We start from the raw sequence: 20,286 nt of genomic DNA, 5'->3' as shown, positions 1-20,286 counted from the left end.
TGTAGCCTTCACCACAACTGTTTAAAGCAGAAAAAAAATACAGTGAAGAAAACCTGCCTGAGTTGGGGAGCTGGTAACAACAAAATGTTGTCATGAGGGGTGAACAGAGAGGAAACTGTGGAGGGAAATGCTGGATTTGGTTGGGGAAAGATTTGTATTTGAAGGATTCTGCAACTGGGTAGTGTTTGTAACTAAGGTCAAACATCAGGAGAGGCTATTCAAACCATGGGGCTGGATCATTTGCATTAGGGCTTATGTTTTCAGTATTCCCTACTGGGAAGAATAAGACAGCACAGTCTCCCTGAATTTATAATGTTTTGGTAAACATTATATACATGAGTGACAATCTGCCTGGTAAACCTAAGATCAAAGAGCCACAGGTATTCTCTCCAGAGATGTATTTCCTCTGTGTTCTTTAGAACATGGAGTTCTATAACCTTCTCCATTCTCTCCCATCAAATGTGTTTTTACAAAGGGAGAAGAAACATAGTGAAATAATAAAATTTGAAGAGCCACCTCATCCACAGCTACCTCTGCTGATAATTACACGTTATAATTATAAATCAATGTGTTGCTGTTTCTCCATTTAAATGTAAAATGGGGGAAATCACACAGTTAGAAAGAAAAAATCATCTCTCCATAGCTTACTAAATGCTTATCTGTCATTAGCATGATGAAAACAAAACAAAACAAGATGTTTTTTACTGCTAAATAAAGTATTTTTCACTGACAAGCAGGAAAAATGACCTTCGGAAGGCCTCCTTATTTAAGTTGTACAAAATATGGGACAAAACTTCCAGGCACAGACACCTGAAAGTAGCTACCAAAACACATTTGGGTTGATTTCAAAAGTTGCTGGATATCTGTAGCTCCTTGTTCTTCCATTCAAGTAACTTTTAACAAGGTTTCCAATGATCTCATCCTGGCTGAATCTTAAACTAGATGAACAGTCATGATGAGGAACAGCAAAACTGGTTCGAATTAATCTTTTTTGTTGCTTGCTTGCTCTATGGAAATCTCCTTAGTGCTGGTACAGATTAGACCACTCACGGGTCAGATAATTAAAACTGCATCATTAAGAGCTGTGGCCACGTAAATGGATGAGGATATGCTGGAGAGAACGTATTAAAGCAAAGTAGAACATCATGAACAGAGAAAATGTCCCCAAGGCTTAGTGGGGGTGGACTGAAATGGCTTTGCTTTTTTGCCAGATCCTTTTCAGTCTTTAACATTGCTGAAAAATCCCTTACGTGGTTTTGTGTATACAAGTAAGTCTACATCTCAATACACACACACGCACACACAGACTCTCTCTCACATATATGCATGTATACATACACATGCATATATAGTATGTGCATATATATCTCTGCATATGTGTATGTATGTAGACTTTGATAGTCTTCATCACCTACAGCCTTCTGGCTCAATCCGGCTGTTTCTGTATTAATACTATTGATTCCAACAAAGCCCATATATTTTCTTTTTCAATCTGGCTTCTTATTTTGTTTTCACTTGTTTCTGTCAGCGCTTTCCAAAACAGAGACAAAGACATGCTGTCCTGACCATCTCCCAAAGTGAAGACAGGCCAGACAACAGACAACAGGTTGGGAAGAGAGGAGCAATGTATGTGTATAACAAGTGTGTCAGAGCAGTCGTGTGTAGCGCAAATTGTGTTTTAAATAAAAGAAAAGAAATAAATATGTATATTTGTAAAAGATCAGTCAGCCTTAAGAAGTGATGTTAAAACATTTTGGGAACAACGGTGATTTAGCTGAAAAGATCGGATTTTATGGTAACCTCATATGAAATTGCATAATATATAATTGTGCAAAGAATCTTTTTATCCTTCATGTTCAATGGAGCCTATGGTTTGCTCTGCAATCACATGCTTTTTATTGAAATAATTCTTTTCCCAGAGGATTTTAAAATTAACAACACTGAACCTAGATAAGTACCTTATCTAGAAACAAAAGCATGAAGTTAAAAATCCATCTTATTTTCAATGATTCCTGCCATACTTTCACAGAGTGGATTCAGGTCACATATGGGAGGATACGTTATGGTGATTATTTGTGAAAAAATATTTAATTTAAAAATGTGCCAGACAGTTCATTCTGGAACAGCTTGTATATAAAGAAATACAGCACATGACTGTTGATGAAATTTTGTTAATTAATAGAATAGCCCAGTTTAAATTTCACAGAATGGAAAGAAAGGAATGACACCCTGCTCCTCCCAGAGCGCCTAATTCAGAATAGTGGGTAGAGATCTCTTTTCCTTTTCTCTCCCTACCTGCCAATGGGCCAAGCACCCTTGCACAGTGCCTAAAATTTTATTGGAAATGCTGCCAGTGATGTTTCGGATTCATTACACCTGACTCACCAGGTGTGCCTGGCCGCTTCCGATAACTTCATATGCTGCAAACAGGCGAGTTATGTTTTTCTTACTTCCCCTTTGAATGAGTGAAGGAGTTAATTTTAATAAGAATGTGTAAGAATTATAGTGTATGTGCTAGGGATTAAAGATCAGCTATTATAAATTGTCAGTCTATGAGCCACCAGCCACTAACTCGCATTGCACTTTGACCTTATCTTTATATGTAACAGGAAAGCGCTGTTCTTAGCCCAGACAGGAGGGGACCACTGCGGCTGCGGGAGCAGCTGAGTAGAGGACACAGAAAGTGTTTATTACAGATAAGCAGAGATGGATACGATATTTGGTAGAAATAAAGAAGAACATCCAGAGCCCATAAAAGCTGAGGTGAGAGGTAAGTGAAAGAAAATCTGTCCTAATACGTGTGGTTACTTTGGTGTTTTGGAATATGTAAACACCGAAACACTTGTTCACCCAAACTAGCACTGAAAAGGGAAACTGAGAAAGCGAGAAGCGTTAAGTGAATTCTGTTTAAAGGACTGAGCTCAGATAATATTTGTGCCCCCACTGTGGGATTTTTCTCACTTTATGGGCATTTCTGTGTACTTTTCCAAAACGTCAGTTTGAACAGGATTCACTAAAGTTGGCGGCGAGGGACAACATCCCGGGATTTAATCTGGTGACACCCCCTCCGCCATGGCTCTCCTCAGGCTTTCGGTTTCTCCTCTCTGTAACCCTTCCCTACCCTCCCTCTGTCTGCTCACACTCTTCCTTCCTGCTTCGACAAGGTCACTAAAATTGGAACTCTTCAATAATAGTGTTTCTAAATAGAAAAGTAGCAGTGATGGATGCCACCCTGTACCGTTAAAAAGAGGATTCAGAAGTTAATCCAGTAAAAACTGCGAGTATCCGTCAGAGAGAGAAAGTGGCTCTCTAGGAACGGGCAATTGATAAATCTATTATTTTTACAGCTTTTTTTACTTTACAGAAGAGTTTTCTGCTACAGCTACAGGAGAGTTTTGTTGCTGAGAACCCCTATTTAGAAAATACATGCTGCATTTTTTGTAACATATAGTCCAAGAAATGGTAAGCATCTAATACCAATTTTAAAATTACTTCCCAAGTATGACACTTAAAAAGATGACAATTAAAACTGTTGAGACTTTGTTGTTATTGTTCAGTTTGGTGGCTGAATTGGAAAAAATGTTGTTTCAAGTCAGACAAAGTCCTTTGTTATAATTTGCAGTGGGTTTATGTCTTTCAGTTTTCTTTTGCTCAAGATAAAAACTTATTATTGAAACGTGAAGTTGTTTGCAAACAAACCATTTATCAGATTTGATCTGCATATTTAAGTAAACAAAATTATGTTATATTCCTTCATTGATAATGATGATTCAGGATGTACCAATTACGAAAACTAAAGAGAACCTCGACCTCTTTAAATATTTTGCTGGCCCTGAGCTCTGCCAGTATTTTGGCTCCCTGTTACTCAATATGTACACTGTAAATATGACCCCATACTTCCAACGTCAACTGTAATTTAACCCATGCTCTCCTAAACACTGTACAGCCATGTGATTGTACAGTTGCTATGATAATAAACTTCCAAATATTTGGAGATTTTACTGTGTCACTATTGTGTCCTCACATGGTACAGAAAAGTGTCATTATTTCCACTTCAGATAAAAGTCTGAAGCAAAAAAGATGCAAGTTCCAGATTTTTAAAGCTATTTAAGCACATTAGGATGCTGATTGGTACCCAGTGTGATTTACAGAAATTCTTAATTCCCACTGAGATGAATTTTCACCTGAAAGCCTCACCAGATGATCATTTGCTCCATGATTTTCATATTGAAATTATGCCAGAAATGACACTGAATTACACCCGAAGTTTCAGAAGCTGCATCAAGTCCACAGTGCCTTAAAAAGAACAACTTTTTTCCCTTTTTATCTCTTCCAGTGAAATTATTTTATTGCCCTGTCCTGTATTTTTAATTTTTGAACAATAGTTTTTGAGCATTGTTAATCTGATATATAGGAATCATTTCTAAACAAAATTTTTAGCCCTAGGAGCTGCAAGATGTTCTCTGAATTGCAGAAATATCTGCTTTTCTTGAATGATGGGTCTCAAAGCAGTTTTACTGGGTCAAAAACCCACAAGACCTCATATGCAGAAGTATTACATTTTCACTGCAGGGAAAGAAGGACTGGCTGCAGCAGAACCACACACAGTCAGCCTCAGCTCACTGGTAGCAAAAGTTTTATTGGGGCATGACCAGCAGCTCATGCTCATTGCACAGGTTTACAATCGTAAATGGCGTTGGCAAGAGAGAAGGAGCACAAAAGGCTACACTTGGTACACTGCAGTTGCCCATAGTAGTCGAAAATAGCAGCAAATAGGAGAAAACTCTGGAAAGGGAAGTGGCAAGAAGAGGAACACTTGTATTTCAGGCATATGAGCAGACTAAACTTGTTCAGCAATTAATATGCAGTAGTCAGCCAAACAAAAATTAGGTATTTATTTTGAATATATACTTTCTTAAGATCAGAATCCTATTCTCTCTGAAGGATACTTTTCTTCTGCTAACTTGTGATTTCCTCACTGTCTTCTCACCAACTATTTTTAGTTACTCAACTTCTGTGCAATTATATGTATTAAAGATTAAACCTTGGTCAGCTTATACAAAAAAAGAACTATAATTATTGCATTGTAACTTCTTGTATTAGAAAGGCAAGTAAGGTTTGCTTTTCAAGGCTCTTCCAGAATATTATAATGATAATAATAATAATAATAATGCCACCATACATTGTGTCATCAATTTTTTATCTTCCTCATATATTCCAGGACTGTAACCCTAATGAAGCTGTGTGAGTATTGTGGCATACAATATTATTTGGTTGTCATGACTGAGAATACGTTTTAGGTAAAGCTGACATTTACCTTTGCATTTGGATGAGTTTTCCTTGTGTCCTTAATGTCATTTGTTTGAAGAAGTGGCAAACGTCCTTGTCTCCTTTACCTAAAAAAGTAAAAATTCAGGAAATATTTTCTTAGGAAGTGGCCAAAGTCCCTTTAGGATCTCAGAAGGTCCTACAGCAAAACAAATTGTTACCTTTGCAACTGACAAAATTGAATATTTCCATGGGAGGACATTTCTATCTGTTGTAAAGGGCGTATTAATAAGAAAGTGTGTCCACATATTCAACATGAGGTCACAAACTAAATGATAAGTAGAATTAAAAGTTCTCAAGTGCTTTTTATGCAGAGACAATCTTCAGTGCAGGAATTGTGTAGAAAAGTGGTATGTGATCTTAAATATTCCCTCAGGAGGCATACACACACAAAGAAGCAAGTGAAGTTTTTAATTTAATATCTGATATGCTTGTGTTCAGCTCTTTAACTCTAGTGACATTCTTTAATTGTTGTTATTCTGTGTGTCAAATGGCAGGTAATGTATTCCTTGCACAGATTTGATGAGGAACATTTAATATTCAAACCTCAATAGTATTTATATATTTTCGGTATAATATTCTTACTGTATTTGTGTTCAAAACACCAACATTCTGACTAGTGTCACAAAAGCATTCCCGAAATGACACTACATTATGTTGTGTAAGTTAATTAATGAAACTTTTACTGGAATTAATTTAGCCTGAAGTTTAAATTATGTACTCAAGGACAATTCAAGTCATATAACCCATAAAATATGTTTATTTCTGATAAGCTCTAGCTTTTCCTGGCATGAGTAAAAGGGTTTAAATGTATCACTTTAAAATGTGAGTGCAGGAAAGAAAGGTCCAACTTCATTTAATTCCTGATACTTAGCAAATTACATTCCACCAATCTCATCTTCTTATAGTAATCTCACATAGCAATAGTCATGCAGAATATTACTAGGGCCACATTTTTAAGCAGGTCATATTTTTATTAACCAAAAACTCTGACATAATTATACACTATTACAAATCTTGACATACACCCATACTCTGTCTGCCTGTATGAAGCCTATGCCCTAAGGAAAATTGTCCTGTAACGTGCCACTCTCCTGAGTGAATGGATCCTGGTATCTCCTTTTTGTTCACAGGTCAGTTGCCCACTTGGTTGCAAGGGATACTGCTCCGAAACGGCCCAGGGATGCACACCATAGGGGACACTAAGTACAACCACTGGTTTGATGGCTTGGCTCTGCTGCACAGCTTTACATTTAAAAATGGTAAGTTGTTGCACGTCAGATTTAAAAAAAAGCTTAACAACTCAAATCTTCATTGCTAATTCTGTTTCAAGATTGATTAGCGTTAGAACGTTGCAGGTTTTGTCTGCAAAGTGGCGTGTGTGGTGAGGTGGTAACTGCTTTGGGGAAAGTCTCTCCAAACATACACTCACACCTCACTCTCCAGAGCAGCAGCAGGAGGATCTCTGCAGGACTGTTAGCAGAGATAGATTTTGTTGTCCTTTTTTTTTTCTGGAGTGCCAAAGTTCAATATTCTCAGCACTGCAGGACAGCCTGCAACCAGCTCTCAGCAGGTCACTGCAGGACAGCTTTTGCCATCCACCCAGAGCAAGAAAACCTCTATTGTTTCAAACTGGATCAACCAAAAGTACTGCAATATCCGGAGGTTTTTCCGTTGTGGATGAACAACCCCATTTGAGGGAAGACTAACATTCCCCTTTTGGGATTTGGTTGCAGCTATAACAGCTGCCAGGAGAGAAACCGGGCCACTGTGCTACTTCATATATCAACCCTCGCTTACATATACTTGACACCCCAACAAGCAGTCCTCCTACTTGTCATCTGTATGGAGGGAAAACAGGCAGTTCCTCTATCCAAAGCAATTCCATTTTTTGTTTTCAGTTAAAGCATTGTTTATCAGTTCAGCTGTTTCACAGTGTGAGGCAGGATGTTTTACACCTAGATTCTTGCTGCAAAAAGTATGTATCTGTTAAAGAACTGGGTTTTACTTCTCTCATCCTCCATTCCTAGTGTTTACTTTGTACTTTCCATTTCTGTGATTCAACTGCAGGATCTCCGTGCCTGCCCTGCTCTACATCCTCAACAAAATAACCTATAAAGAAATGACCAGTGGTTTTTAAGCTGCCAGTGTATTTTACTCACCTAAAGCAAACAGAGCTTAGTTAGTTAGCTTAGTGGTCCATTAAATTGTTTAGGATAGACATTGATTCCTTCAAGCAATTTGTTACTCTCTCGTAATTAAATTTTGCCAGTTAAGGAGATTTATCACCACCCACACATTGATGTATAATTAATCATTTTTACAGAGCTTGTTTTGCTTTACTGGAATAATTTATCCAATTCCCTCCTTTCCTCTCCCCAGTTCTCCAGTATTGTCCAAATGTATTGGGAGTCAAGGAAGCGAGATGAATTGTAACCAATCTCAGCAGCCACAAGAACAGTCCCAGGTTCCTTAGAGAGCTGAAAAACCCTTCAAAAATAGGGATTTAGGGCATTGTGGATTTCATTGCAAGCTTTTCTTAGCTAAAGGACAGCTGCTTGAGAAACTCTTTACCTTACTTTACCTATTCTAAAGGATTCAGTATGAAATGTGATTGAAACCTGTTTGGCCTTCGTCAGGTGAAGTTTACTACAGGAGTAAGTATCTCCGAAGTGACACGTACAACTGCAATATAGAAGCAAACCGAATCGTGGTGTCTGAGTTTGGAACTATGGCTTATCCAGATCCATGCAAAAACATATTTGCCAAGTAAGCAATGCTTTTTCCAGTAAGATTCTTCTATCTCCTTCTCTCTCCAGCACAGGTGTCTTTCCATTTACCCTTGACAGATATTTACAAATAGGAATTTTTTTTTGTAAATTTACAATTTCCAAATACTGACAGGGCCAAGAGATACATCCGGCACCATACACTCTATGGGTTATTTTAAGGCAAATATTTAAAATTAATTTTATTAGCAATATTGGTTCTTTTATTCGCTATTGCAAGTAGATTTTGTTGTAATTTTGAAAAAACAAATATTTTTAAAGTGTTTTGCAGAAATTTATAAAAATTACACTCTGTAATGGGAGAAGCAGCAAGAAAGGAAAAGATTAAGAGATGGGGAATGTCTTTATGAAAAGTTCATTTAATAAAAAGAAGAAAACCATCAATAACTGAAAAAAAAACCAGAAAAACTTCTGGATTGAAGACTATTTTTACCAAAATCAGAAGAAAGCGATGAAAAATTGCAATTTTTTCTTGAGTCATGTGGAGTGCTTTGAAGGACTGCACCCACAGGCCTGAGCTAATCTTACGTTCAAAATCAGAATCACTTGGGATCATTGCAATGAATGCTGTCGTGCTGTTAGAGAGGATGATAAGCTGTATATGAGAGGCAAGGTGTAAGTCATCATATCGTCACCTGTCTTGTAAAATCGGCTGTGGATGTTCCCTGACAAACTTCAAGTAGCTTACTCATCTCTTCTTCCTGTCTGGACTACCTCTAAGGACCTTGAATTTGATGTCTGTAAGAGCACATGCATGGATAGTTATTGCAAAATAGTTGATATGTTGTAAGTTGTTACCCTGAGATAAGATGCTTTTCTTCCCTCTTCCAGCAGTAATTGGGTAACGCTGCCATTTTAAGCGCAAAAGGGATATAAGCAACTTTGTCTCGTTTTCAAGTGAATATGATAAAATTCTGATAAAGAAAACTGTCAAGCCCACATGTGAAGCTGGGTCTTCTTTGAAATCATAATTGTGATACAGGATAACACCGGGAACCAATATATATTCCATCAAGGAGTATATGAATGTATCTATTTTAAGAAGGCATACCCTGAAAAACCTATCAGCTTCTAGGTAGAAACTGTTAAACCAAATTCTCACAAGGTATGCACAGGAGAGAGTATAATTAGCCCCTCCTGATAAAGCAGGGCATACGTTACAGCTGACAGCAGGACTGGACCTGGATGTCCATTCGTGTATGGAAAAACAGTGGCATGCATGTCCTTAACCCTTGCCCAGGCGAAGGGCATTGCAAAAGTCCATCTCCTCTGCTTTTCCACCCGTTCCACCCAGGCAGTATGGGAGCTTCCAGAAGAGGGCACAGCCAGGAAGAGACAGAGCCAGCTCCGTGGCCTGTGCTGCTTGGGTGACTTCTGCTGTGCATGGGTAAAAGCTGGTACAGCTTCTGCTGCTCTAATTAGCCAATATGAAATTTCCCCCTGTACAGGGCATTCTCATATCTGTCTCACACCATTCCTGAGTTCACAGACAACTGCCTGATCAACATTATGAAAACTGGGGATGATTTTTATGCTACCAGTGAGACTAACTTCATCAGGAAAATTAATCCGCAGACTCTGGAGACATTAGAGAAGGTATAAACGACTGTCTGTCATTCTGGTTCCTCATCTGCTAATGAATAATAAAGTTTCAGGCTGACTCATAAGGATCCTTTGACACAAAACTGGAGAGATACTTTTCTACTTCTGCTATTCCCTCAATTTTGAAACCATGATAAAGTGAAGTTGTGAAGATACCAGGTCTTTAAGAACTCATGAGTTCAAAATTAAATTCCAGGTAGTTTGGGAAAAGCTGGGCTTTGGGCAATCTCACTTGTACATAATCTAGCAAGGTTGCAGTAATAATATCACATATGCTTATGATGTGATTGTTTTGGGTGATTTCCATTATTATGCATCTGTAGTTATCGAGTGATTTACATAATTAACAATTCAGTAGGTCAGTTATATGACTACTTTTCAAGTACCTTATGCAAGATATTACTTAATTATTAAAATGAAATCTTCACACATTGAAATTTGCAATGAGGTTTTTCTAGCATGCAGTACAGTTTGAGTACAATTTCCAAGGTTTATATAAAAAATCTTTTTGCCCCAGAAGATTGCTAGACTTGTAGCCCTGTTATTAAATAAACTGCTTTCAGGATGAAATGGGCATTTGCAGAGCAACGTCTTGAGCCAATCCTCCCATTGTGTTATGTGGCTGCAAGGGAGAGGTGAATGTAATTCAGATTCTGTAGCTTGTTTTAGCCTTGATTTAGGAAGTAATTTGGGTACCTACATAAGTCATTTGGCTTAATTGTTTAAATTTCAAGGCCTTTTGAAAATGGGGTACCAATAAAAGGCTGCTCGTGCTAAAAATCTGGTGGATTTGTGGTGTTAGATGAGATCAATTTTAATTCTCTTACATGTCTCTAAAATCTCCTATTGTATCATTTTCCAGGTTGACTACAGCAAATATGTAGCTGTAAATTTGGCAACTTCTCACCCGCACTATGACAGTGCTGGAAATGTTCTCAACATGGGTACTTCAATAGTTGATAAAGGGAAGACAAAATACATTCTATTTAAGATTCCTCCCTCTGTGCCAGGTAACGTATGTCTTTTATCAGTATTTTCTAGAAACTTGTTAGCAATTTGTTTTCTTCTGAGGTTAAGGGGTGGTGACAAAGCTCTTCTAGAAACCGATTGTGTTCATTTTCCTAATTTTAATTTGCTGTGAACTTAATGTTAACTGCTTAGCGTGTCTGGGCATGTGCTATTACAAAGGTTCATCTTGAATACTGTGTAAACAGGGTGTTTCAGTATGGAGAACATTGCTTTTAGAAGAATTGTACTTTGAATATTACTAGAGTGAACTTACTCTTTTAGAAGAATTTGCATTCCCTGTATTGTGATGTATAGCGGGAGGACGAACAGAAACAGTTTTATCTATAGGACAGTATATAAATTTGAAGGTGTAAATTTTAATTTTCTTCATAAATGAAAATGCTCTTAAAATGCTGATACTGTGATTATAGGGAAGCATAATACCAAATAATACCTAATATAGAGTTAATTCCTTTCTAAACTGGACTACACTAGGCCTTACTGAGGTACCGTCCTTTGTTCACAGACCAAATAACTTGCTCTTTTTCCTTCAAGACAATCCTTTTTGTGTGGTGTTCTTTAAAATCAGCTTCTAATGTGATGTCTGTACTCTTGGTAGAACAATCAAGAGGCCTTCCACAGCTGAAAGATAATTTGTAATTTCTAGCTGGGGCTCAAACAAAGTCAGTGTAGATCAAACAGGAACATCTCAGAAGCTCAAACACGTGGCGTCATTTGAACCCCCTTGTAAAACTGCCGATTTAATTGAACACCATTCTCCTCTATGCTGTGACTTCTGAAGACAGTAACTGGTGGAATCAAATACTAAGACGAGGGGGCTCTGTCTAAATGGATCCAGCATTGTGATATTACTGTGTTGCTTCACTCAGATGCAAACTTCCATGTTAATTCTGCAGGAGGAAATGAACCATTTTCTTAACAGGAAAATGCAAATAAAGCTGAGAGGAACCTGTTCTTTCCTACTTCGTACATGGGAGAAATCCAAGCACAAGACTGGATTGGAATTTGTTATAAATATAATTATATTTTTTTATCATTTATGTTCAGAAAAAGAGAAGAAGAAATCTTGTTTTAAAAATCTGGAAGTGGTGTGCTCCATCCCTTCTCGCTCCCTGCTCCACCCAAGCTACTACCATAGCTTTGGAATCACAGAAAATTACATTATCTTCATAGAGCAGCCATTCAAACTGGATATTCTCAAAATGGCAACTGCTTACATCCGAGGTGTGAACTGGGCTTCCTGCCTTGCCTATCATAAGGAAGATAAGGTATTTTTCCTAATGCTGAGTAACCTCTTCCACACTGTTCTGTTTGTCAACTGGTTCATTAATTTCAGTAAGCCCTCATTTTTCCTCAACCTCTGATTTTCATGTTGCACATTTGTTTTAGAAGTTGTATTTTTTTGAACACTGTCTCCCATACCCAGAAATTTCACAAAACAAATATCTGATGCTGAAATGCTTGAAAAAGAAGACAGTTTGGCATTGTTAGAAATATTGTGTGCCAGCAGAGAAATTCAAAACTGGAGTAGCATCCCAGACACATAGAGTTGCTCCTGATCGAAACAAAATACTGTATATTGTGGCTGAGATCTGCTCTAGATCCATTGCATCAGACAGGAGAGGCAGAGTGGTGGAAAAGCCTGCATCCAACAAAAGGAGAGTCTTTCACTGCGGCAACTGAGGAAAAAACCCTCTTTTCTGAGGACCTTATTTCCATGTGCTCTGGCCATCAATAAGTGGGACATGCTGGGGTAGAGGACACCAGCACAGAGCACTACAGAGACTTGGACTCAGGCAGGTTTATTTAACTTAAAAATACAGCAGGGGATTTTCAAGGTTTTACCGGAAAAGTTCAATTCTCAGCCTAGCCCAGATAGTAATTTGAAACAGTAAAGTGAATTTAAAGCACTTCCACACTTGTTTTACTCCTGCATTTTTGGTCTTCAGGTTGGAACCTCTTGTTCTCCTAGCGGTAAATCCTGAATTCTTAATATGCTTCAGTAGAAACAGACAATACATTAGAATGTTGATGGCTACAATTAGAAAACAGTTTCCTAAATAACTATTCGCTGATCATTAACACTTTTAAATAATGTTTCTTATCTTTCAGACTTGGTTTCACTTTGTAGACAAGAAGACTAAAAAAGAAGTATCCACCAAGTTCTATACTGATGCTATGGTGCTTTTTCACCATATAAATGCTTATGAAGAGGATGGCCACATTATTTTCGATATTATTGCTTACACAGACAACAGCTTATATGATATGTTCTATTTAAAAAACCTGACTAAAGACTTTGAAGAGAAAAACAAGCTTACCTCTGTACCAACCTGCAAGCGATTTGTTGTTCCTCTGCAGTATGACAAGGTAGAAAGAAAATGACCTTTTTGATCTTTTCTTTGATCAGTAATTTAAAATACGTCAGTGTGAATAATGAGCGAATTATTCGTTTCCAGCCCTTATGGGCAAATTTCTCATTCTTTAAAAATAACAGATACACAAAGTGGGCAGGATTTTTGTTTTGTATATGTATTGTGAGAAATAGCAATGAGCATGTGGACATACAGTTACATGGATCTAGGTTCTGATACCATCCTTTATGGAGAACAGGGCTGTTGAGCATACAGAATTTCTTTACCAGTGAGATTATTTGTAAGATGCTATCAAATACGAGCAGAAATGTGAACTTGGCTGTTGACTGGAAGGGCATGTATGAGGTTTTGCACAATCTATTTCTTCCATTTCACTGGAAGAGTATATATAATATACGCACGGTCCCAACTGTTGCAATGGTTTTATTAAAATTGGAATATTTCATTTAAGTGTGAGATTTAGCAGGAAGAGGAAAGATTTTATCTCCCAGTTTAATTTAAAACATCATTTTACATCATTGTTTGCAGGGAAGATTTTATACTGCCCAGCAGTATAAAAACTTGGGCAAGTTTGTGCCTGATACATTTGGAATGGGTAATACTTTTTCTTTCTACATCCTAGAATCTTGCTGCTTTGTTCATGTCTCAAAAACAGTTATGCAGCAATGACAAAGGATGTGTTGGAGCACACCATCTATCCAGACTACCCTGCAATCTTAAGAATTCAGCAATAGCCTATTAAAAACAAGAGTACATTACACCTATTTTTGCACCTGATTTATAGCAGGTGCAAAAACCCTAACCTTGGTGACTTTTAGTGGGAATTTGATACCTAATTCCTTGAAACCCATCTTCATTAATTAAATTTGCAAACTGTGTAATCCATTTATTGTGCTTCTGGAACATAGCCATGTCTATGTAAACCTTTCTAAAGGCTCAGTGTGATTCAAAATGATTACTCTCTGATATACTAAAATCCTCTGAGTATAACAAGATTTCTAATGAAAAGGTCAGAATCTAATGTTACAAAAAGGATGATAAAAAGGAATTTCTTCTTGATGCTGGATCATTTGTTTAATCCCCAAATTGTCTATATTAATATCAAACCTGATGAAAGATCTAAATTAGAAGCATGTTCTTAGAGACACATTACTTTTTCAGCGTATGTCTCTTTCAGGATGCTGAAGTAGGTTCTAATTTAGTCACACTTCCATCTACTGCAACTGCTGTAAAAGAGAAAGATGGCAGCATCTATTGCCAGCCTGAAATACTATGTGAAGGTGAGACATATCCATTACACAAATCTCAAATATGTTCTCTTAACACACAGAGGTGCATTCTAATAATGCCTAATAGTGTTCAGATATGTAAGATCTTTATAAAGCTAAGAGACTTTTAATGAATATGTTTAGTGTAGATACTGACAAAATTTTTCTCTTCTTTACTGCCCTCCTCTGGGTCTATCCAGTAATATATGACCCTGAATGTCTCAGATATATATTTATCAAGAGTGAAATACTTCAAATGTCTAAAGTTACATCAGTTTTGTATTCATATAGGATCCCAAGTCTCATCTTTCAACTACTAATATGTTTTGCAAATCTACTTACAGGAGTAACTTTAATTAAATAGGTCTATTATAACTTCAGTTATTGCTGTATTTTATAAAGATTGCCTTTGAAAGTGGACTTCTAACATTTTTTCAGGGCATAATGACAGGAATCTGTAAAGAGTATATATTTACCTAAAGGGAAAGTAATTTTCCAGAATGGTAGCTTCCAATTATATCTCAGATGTTCACATCTCATGTATTTATGAAGAAAAAAAAAACCAACAACAAAAACCTCCCCTAAACCCTCATAAGTTCCAGTATAATGAATCCCTAAAAATGAAAAATTGTCATTTTTGAATTAACAAAGCTGGCTTAATTATATTGTGTTAGTGTCCATCTTTAGCTTTTTAGAAATTAAGACATACAAAATCTTTGCAACACCTGTTTTAAAGACCATCAAGGCTTTTCACAGAGCAAAACTTCCTGAAGACTGGCATGAAAATGTACATTTTAGTTAATTTTCTTCTCTTGTTCCTAATTCTTGAACTTTATTTTACCCAGGGATAGAACTGCCTCGCATCAACTACGACTATAACAGCAAAAAATACAAGTACGTCTTTGCAACACAAGTGCAGTGGAGTCCAGTTCCTACAAAGGTATAATTAACATTTACAGAGTCAGGAACTGTATTTATAGGACACAAATCAAATTTAAGCAGTTGTTAAGTAGACCATATTTTTCTAGTTTGGCCCAAAATATAGCCTAATCTGCATTCATACATGGAAATTCAAAGTGCGTGGTCCTGAGCCCAGAAAGTGGATTATTTTTTTTCAACATCAAGTTAAAGCTTCTAAATGGCGACACTACAGTTGGGTACTATGTTCATAAATATCAGCATTTGAAAGTAGGGAGATGAAAAGTTGAACAGAGTTGGTAAGAGTTGGTAAAAGTTGGTAAGAGTATTGTACAGAGAAACTCGCTCTTTATAATTCTTGTTCTGTGACTATAAGGCAGATCAAATTGAATTCACTGTTGGTTCTTGTATTTAATTACCACAACTGATTACAAAATAAAGCTGGATTTCTGCATGATGCAAGAAACTTTATTGCAGCATATCTGACAGCAGCTCAAACAAATCTGCAAGTTTGTGATTTCCATTGTAGATAATCCTTGCTTGACTTAAATATAATAAAAAATGCTGATAAAAGATTTTTTGTTTCACACCAGTTGCTCTTTAACGAATGCAGGCACAACAGCAACCATATATAATCCTCAGGTAAAGTCTGTCAGCGAAATTGCTGTCATCTTGGTTAGAAGGGAGAATTTTTCCAAATTCTTGCTCCCGTAATCTGAATGCTTTCCTTTTTGTGTAAACATATTTTTTAACTAAAGGTGAAAAGGGAAAAGGATATAATTGTGTCTGTATGGGTAGAGAAAAGGCCTTAATAGAATTGAACTGAAAATGCCAGGCATCCTCACTGGCGATTGTTTTGGTCAGGCACTGGACCCATTAACGAGATGAAAATCTATACTCTCTTCCTTCAGTTAATATCGGTATCTGTGGAATTCTTGACCCATTGGTTTAATCTTTACACATCACTATTAATAGCCTTTGTTCTGGCGTATGTACCCCACTTAATAGTAGAAGACCTTGAGAAATATTGAGGTCACAATAAAAGGAAAATAATTCACAGGATTAGAAAATGGAAGGTTTAACTTGTGTTTCCTGTTTTACTACGGAATCACCCTGATCTGGCGCAAGTTTCTGGGCCTCGGACCCTTCCTCTATCTAATGAGGGCACTATTTATAGTGAGGGTTCTCTCATGATCTGTTAGTATTTGTAAAGTACTTAAAGACCGTAAATGAAAGACACAATTGCTTTCTAATGAAATGAAAGTAGAAGAACATTGTGTGATTATGCTGTCACTAAATGTGACTCCAGAGTTTAACGTTTTCCAGGTGTATCCTCCTTGTGATGACGTGTGACTTGCTGCTCCTTAACTCTTAGCATCTGTCCCCCATGCCAGCAGTCTGTTCTTGTTGTACCTTTGGAATAAGCCACTGTCTGGGTCACTGACATTCTTCTTTTCTGGTCACAACTATTTAGGTTGTAAAATTTAACGTCCAGACAAAGGAAATGCTCCACTGGGGAGAGGACCGCTGCTGGCCATCTGAGCCCATTTTCGTTCCCAGCCCTGATGCAAAAGAAGAGGATGATGGTAAAATAACAACAACAACATTCTGAAATCTGGGGTTACACGAGTTTTGCACTAAATCTTACAAGTTTCTTTGTTCTTAGTCAAGAATGCTGGGTTGATGTTTCTACTGTGAGATTAAAATTAGCACCAGCCATTTTACTTCTGCAGACAAAGAAACCAAAGCAACTATCGACAAAAATCAGCTTGTGTAATGTCCCAGTGTAGCCATAAACAATAAACCCAATGCTTAGGATTTTCCAGAGAGCCACTTGGAGCTGGATTTATCAATAGTCTGGAGCAGCTGAAGCTGTGGGAAGTCAGTGTTGTTACAGATGAGAAGAGGAAGTAGCACTGCAAGTATCCCTGTAATCTCGATCCAGTTCTGTTCTCAGGTGGCTCCTTGCAAAGGCAAATGGCAAATAGCTGAAAGGGTGAGTCCCAAAACTGCCAGGCACACAATTTAGTGTTGGTTTGCTTTTCTCCTTCCCAATGAACTGCAGGCAGATCAGAAAAAAGCACAGAAGAGAAGCATTCGGTAGTTCTTTAGCACTCTCAGTCAAACTTTCAGTTTGTGTCCTGAAATTCTTAGGAAACAAGAATTGTTTCCTGATAGTGTTATCTTTTCTGCTTGGTGTAACTAGCACGTGCTTCTAATTCTTCATTTTATATGTTACAGGCATTGTTTTGACCTGTGTTGTGATGTCTGATCCAAAGGAAGCACCCTTCCTACTGGTCTTGGATGCTAAAACATTCCAAGAATTGGGCCGAGCCATAGTAGATGTAGAAATGCATCTGGACCTGCATGGAATGTTTATACCAGAGAAAGATTTGAAGACTGAGACTGAGTAAAATGTTATTTATCCTATTACACAGACTGAGACAACCTTCTGCTGAATGTGGGATAATACCATTCAGCAACAACCTTATGTTATGACAAGAAATGACTGAATATAATCTCTTTGATAACAATATATAAACTCTTATGAGAGACAGCGATACCTTTTATTATAAATAATTACATGCACAACTGGTACATAACTACTCCAGAACAAGAATGATCAGTATTAAGTGCAAATGTCGTATACAACTTGTGGGGCAGGGAACAGGAGACAAAGGTAACAAGAAATGTTTTATTTGAGTAGAATATAGCTTTCTCAGCAAATAAAGTACTGTATTTATAGGGTGATGTATGGCATGAGTCACATACGTCTGCAGCTCATGTAACTTCCACGGACTGTTTAAAGACTGCAGCTCACAATTAAAGTTGTCTCCTGCCAGACAACCTCACGTTAAACTATTTGCTATGACAATAATAATTCATGGCAATACATTCTCTTGGTGCTTGATTTCTTAAACTCCACTATAACCAAAGTATTACATTGAGGTGCTACAACTTTCTAATTTAGAACCTAAAAAAACCCTGCTTTGCTAATAATTTCATGGTGTATTTTTCCCTTTTCTGTTGACAAACTCAAGTAACTTTAGAAATAGAGTATATGGTTTTATGTAGCATTCAATTATACTTTAGCACTATTCAATCTTAAGCACTTTGTATTTAAATCAGTTTTCCTTGAGGAGAATATCTGACATGACATTTCATGTAATTAGATAATTACATTGTGTAGAAGATAAACAGAAATGTAGTATTTATTAATATTGCTAATAGTCTCTGTCACTAGCAGTATGCATATGAATGAGGGCAGTATATTTCTAGCAGAGCGCAGATACACGTTCAACGAATTGTTTAGGTGACAGAGTGAAAGGCCAAATTTAGACCTTATCTGAACAGTAGCTGAAACTACGAGCTATTGTTGCTATAGCTAAGCATTTGCTTTATTGTCTGCTTAGGGGCATCCATGTCCTGACATGGGTTTGTCATTGCCTGTGACAGATGCTTCCTAGTGAAAGTACACAACTCTCATTTACAGTCACAATTAAAAAGCACGTTTCAACACAGTTCAAATGCCAAGTATACCATGACTGTTTTTTGTTATAGGAATGGCATTTTTTAATCCTGAGTGTATTTCTGTTTTCTGATTTGGGGCATTGATTTTCCTTTAAATAAGAGCTTTTCTTTCTTCTTTTTTTTTAAATGGTATTTTCCTATTGTATATATCTTTAATGTTGGAGACATCTTTACTGATGGGGAAAACTACACATCCATGCATTTTAGGTGTTCGTCTGGTCTGTATATACCACCACACTTCTCGGGTATCTCTCACTTTGATATACGCACTCTCACACTGTCTCTGCTGCTCATGGTGTTTTACAGGTAGCAAACAAAACAAAATAATTGTCATTTACTACCTCCCCATCATGTGAGAATCTGGGCTTTGGTGGCTTGTTCGTGGTTCCGTAAGATGTTTACAGCAGAGCAGGAACTGAACCAACAGCATCCACAGCTCGTTTGCTCTGTAGCAACTATACCTCCCTTTCTCTGCTTAAGTCTTTGTAGTTTGTAAGTATTAAGAGTAGCCAGACTATTTTTAATGTAAAAAAAAAAGTCACTGTGGTCAGATCTAGAGTTAAAATATACAGATTTGGGCATTCAAATGCTTATATATTCCATAAAATGGAAATAAACACTTCAGTAAGGCGTGTCTGCAGAAATAGTCACCTTTGGTGTTTTCAAGGCATATTACCACTACTATTTAAGAGAGCTTTATCTTCTAAAGAAGAAACTGAATTCCATTTTTGTAAGTCATATGGGAGCAGAACTGGAATGGAAGACTGACTTCTGATCTTGGAAAAGGACACCAGCTGTGGGATTGTTTCTTTTAATCTGAAAAAGTTTAGATTTAACAAGTTTCCACAAATATTTCTGGAATTATAAGGTAGTAACGAATCAAAACCCTAACCATTATTATAGATCTTTTTTTTTTAAGAGTTCATCTCCAGAGTTTCTTCTGTAGAATAGTGTTATGTTTTCAGATGATCATGAGTTTAGATACAGGAGTTACTTGACTTCTGAGGAGCTAATTCTCACTGGCAGAGATGACACAATAGGGGAATATCAATCATAAAAACAGATCAGTTTTGTTATCTGCAGTCTAAGAAAGCAAATGTGTTTTCTGTTTGTGTAGAAATACTGCAGAAAATAAATTATAAGAACTTGTATTTGGTATTTTTTAAACAAAGTCTGCTGTGTTCACTTGGTCAGCATTACACAGGATTTGACTAGCATCAAGTGCGTAGTCAACCTGAAGAGAAAAACAGTGATGTAAATCTGGATTTGCCAATCCCGGTATCCTCCTGTGGTGGAGACAATATGGATAAACCCATATGGCTCATCACAAATTTGTTCAAGGATGTTTTGAGCAGTTGCAATAGTAATCTGATGAAACATTTCCCTTGAACACGGTAACACACCGTATCATTGCTAGGCTTTGCCAAGTGGCTGCAAGGCTTGTGG

At 37.1% G+C, this 20,286-nt stretch overlaps 1 protein-coding gene across 2 annotated transcripts; it reads left to right on the top strand.

Annotated features, from left to right (window-relative positions):
• The first annotated feature begins 2,625 nt into the window (after window positions 1-2,625).
• BCO1 (beta-carotene oxygenase 1) lies at window positions 2,626-20,004 on the top strand. 2 transcript variants are annotated; one of them, XM_074157919.1, is made up of 11 exons: window positions 2,626-2,770; window positions 6,462-6,590; window positions 7,968-8,097; window positions 9,566-9,713; window positions 10,582-10,729; window positions 11,796-12,016; window positions 12,861-13,118; window positions 14,301-14,403; window positions 15,237-15,331; window positions 16,784-16,895; window positions 17,551-20,004. In XM_074157919.1, the coding sequence occupies exons 1-11, from the start codon at window positions 2,707-2,709 to the stop codon at window positions 17,721-17,723; spliced, it is 1,581 nt and encodes a 526-aa protein (XP_074014020.1). In that variant the 5' UTR covers window positions 2,626-2,706; the 3' UTR covers window positions 17,724-20,004. The 2 variants fall into 2 exon arrangements, with proteins under 2 accessions (XP_074014020.1, XP_074014021.1); XM_074157920.1 differs by having other exon boundaries at window positions 2,630-2,763; window positions 17,551-19,984.
• Window positions 20,005-20,286: the final 282 nt, after the last annotated feature.

This window comes from Numenius arquata, chromosome 13 (genome assembly GCF_964106895.1).
Source record: "Numenius arquata chromosome 13, bNumArq3.hap1.1, whole genome shotgun sequence".
NCBI classification, from domain to species: domain Eukaryota; kingdom Metazoa; phylum Chordata; class Aves; order Charadriiformes; family Scolopacidae; genus Numenius; species Numenius arquata.
The sequence above is the reverse complement of the archived record's forward strand: the minus strand, read 5'-3'. Positions and strand labels throughout refer to the sequence as shown.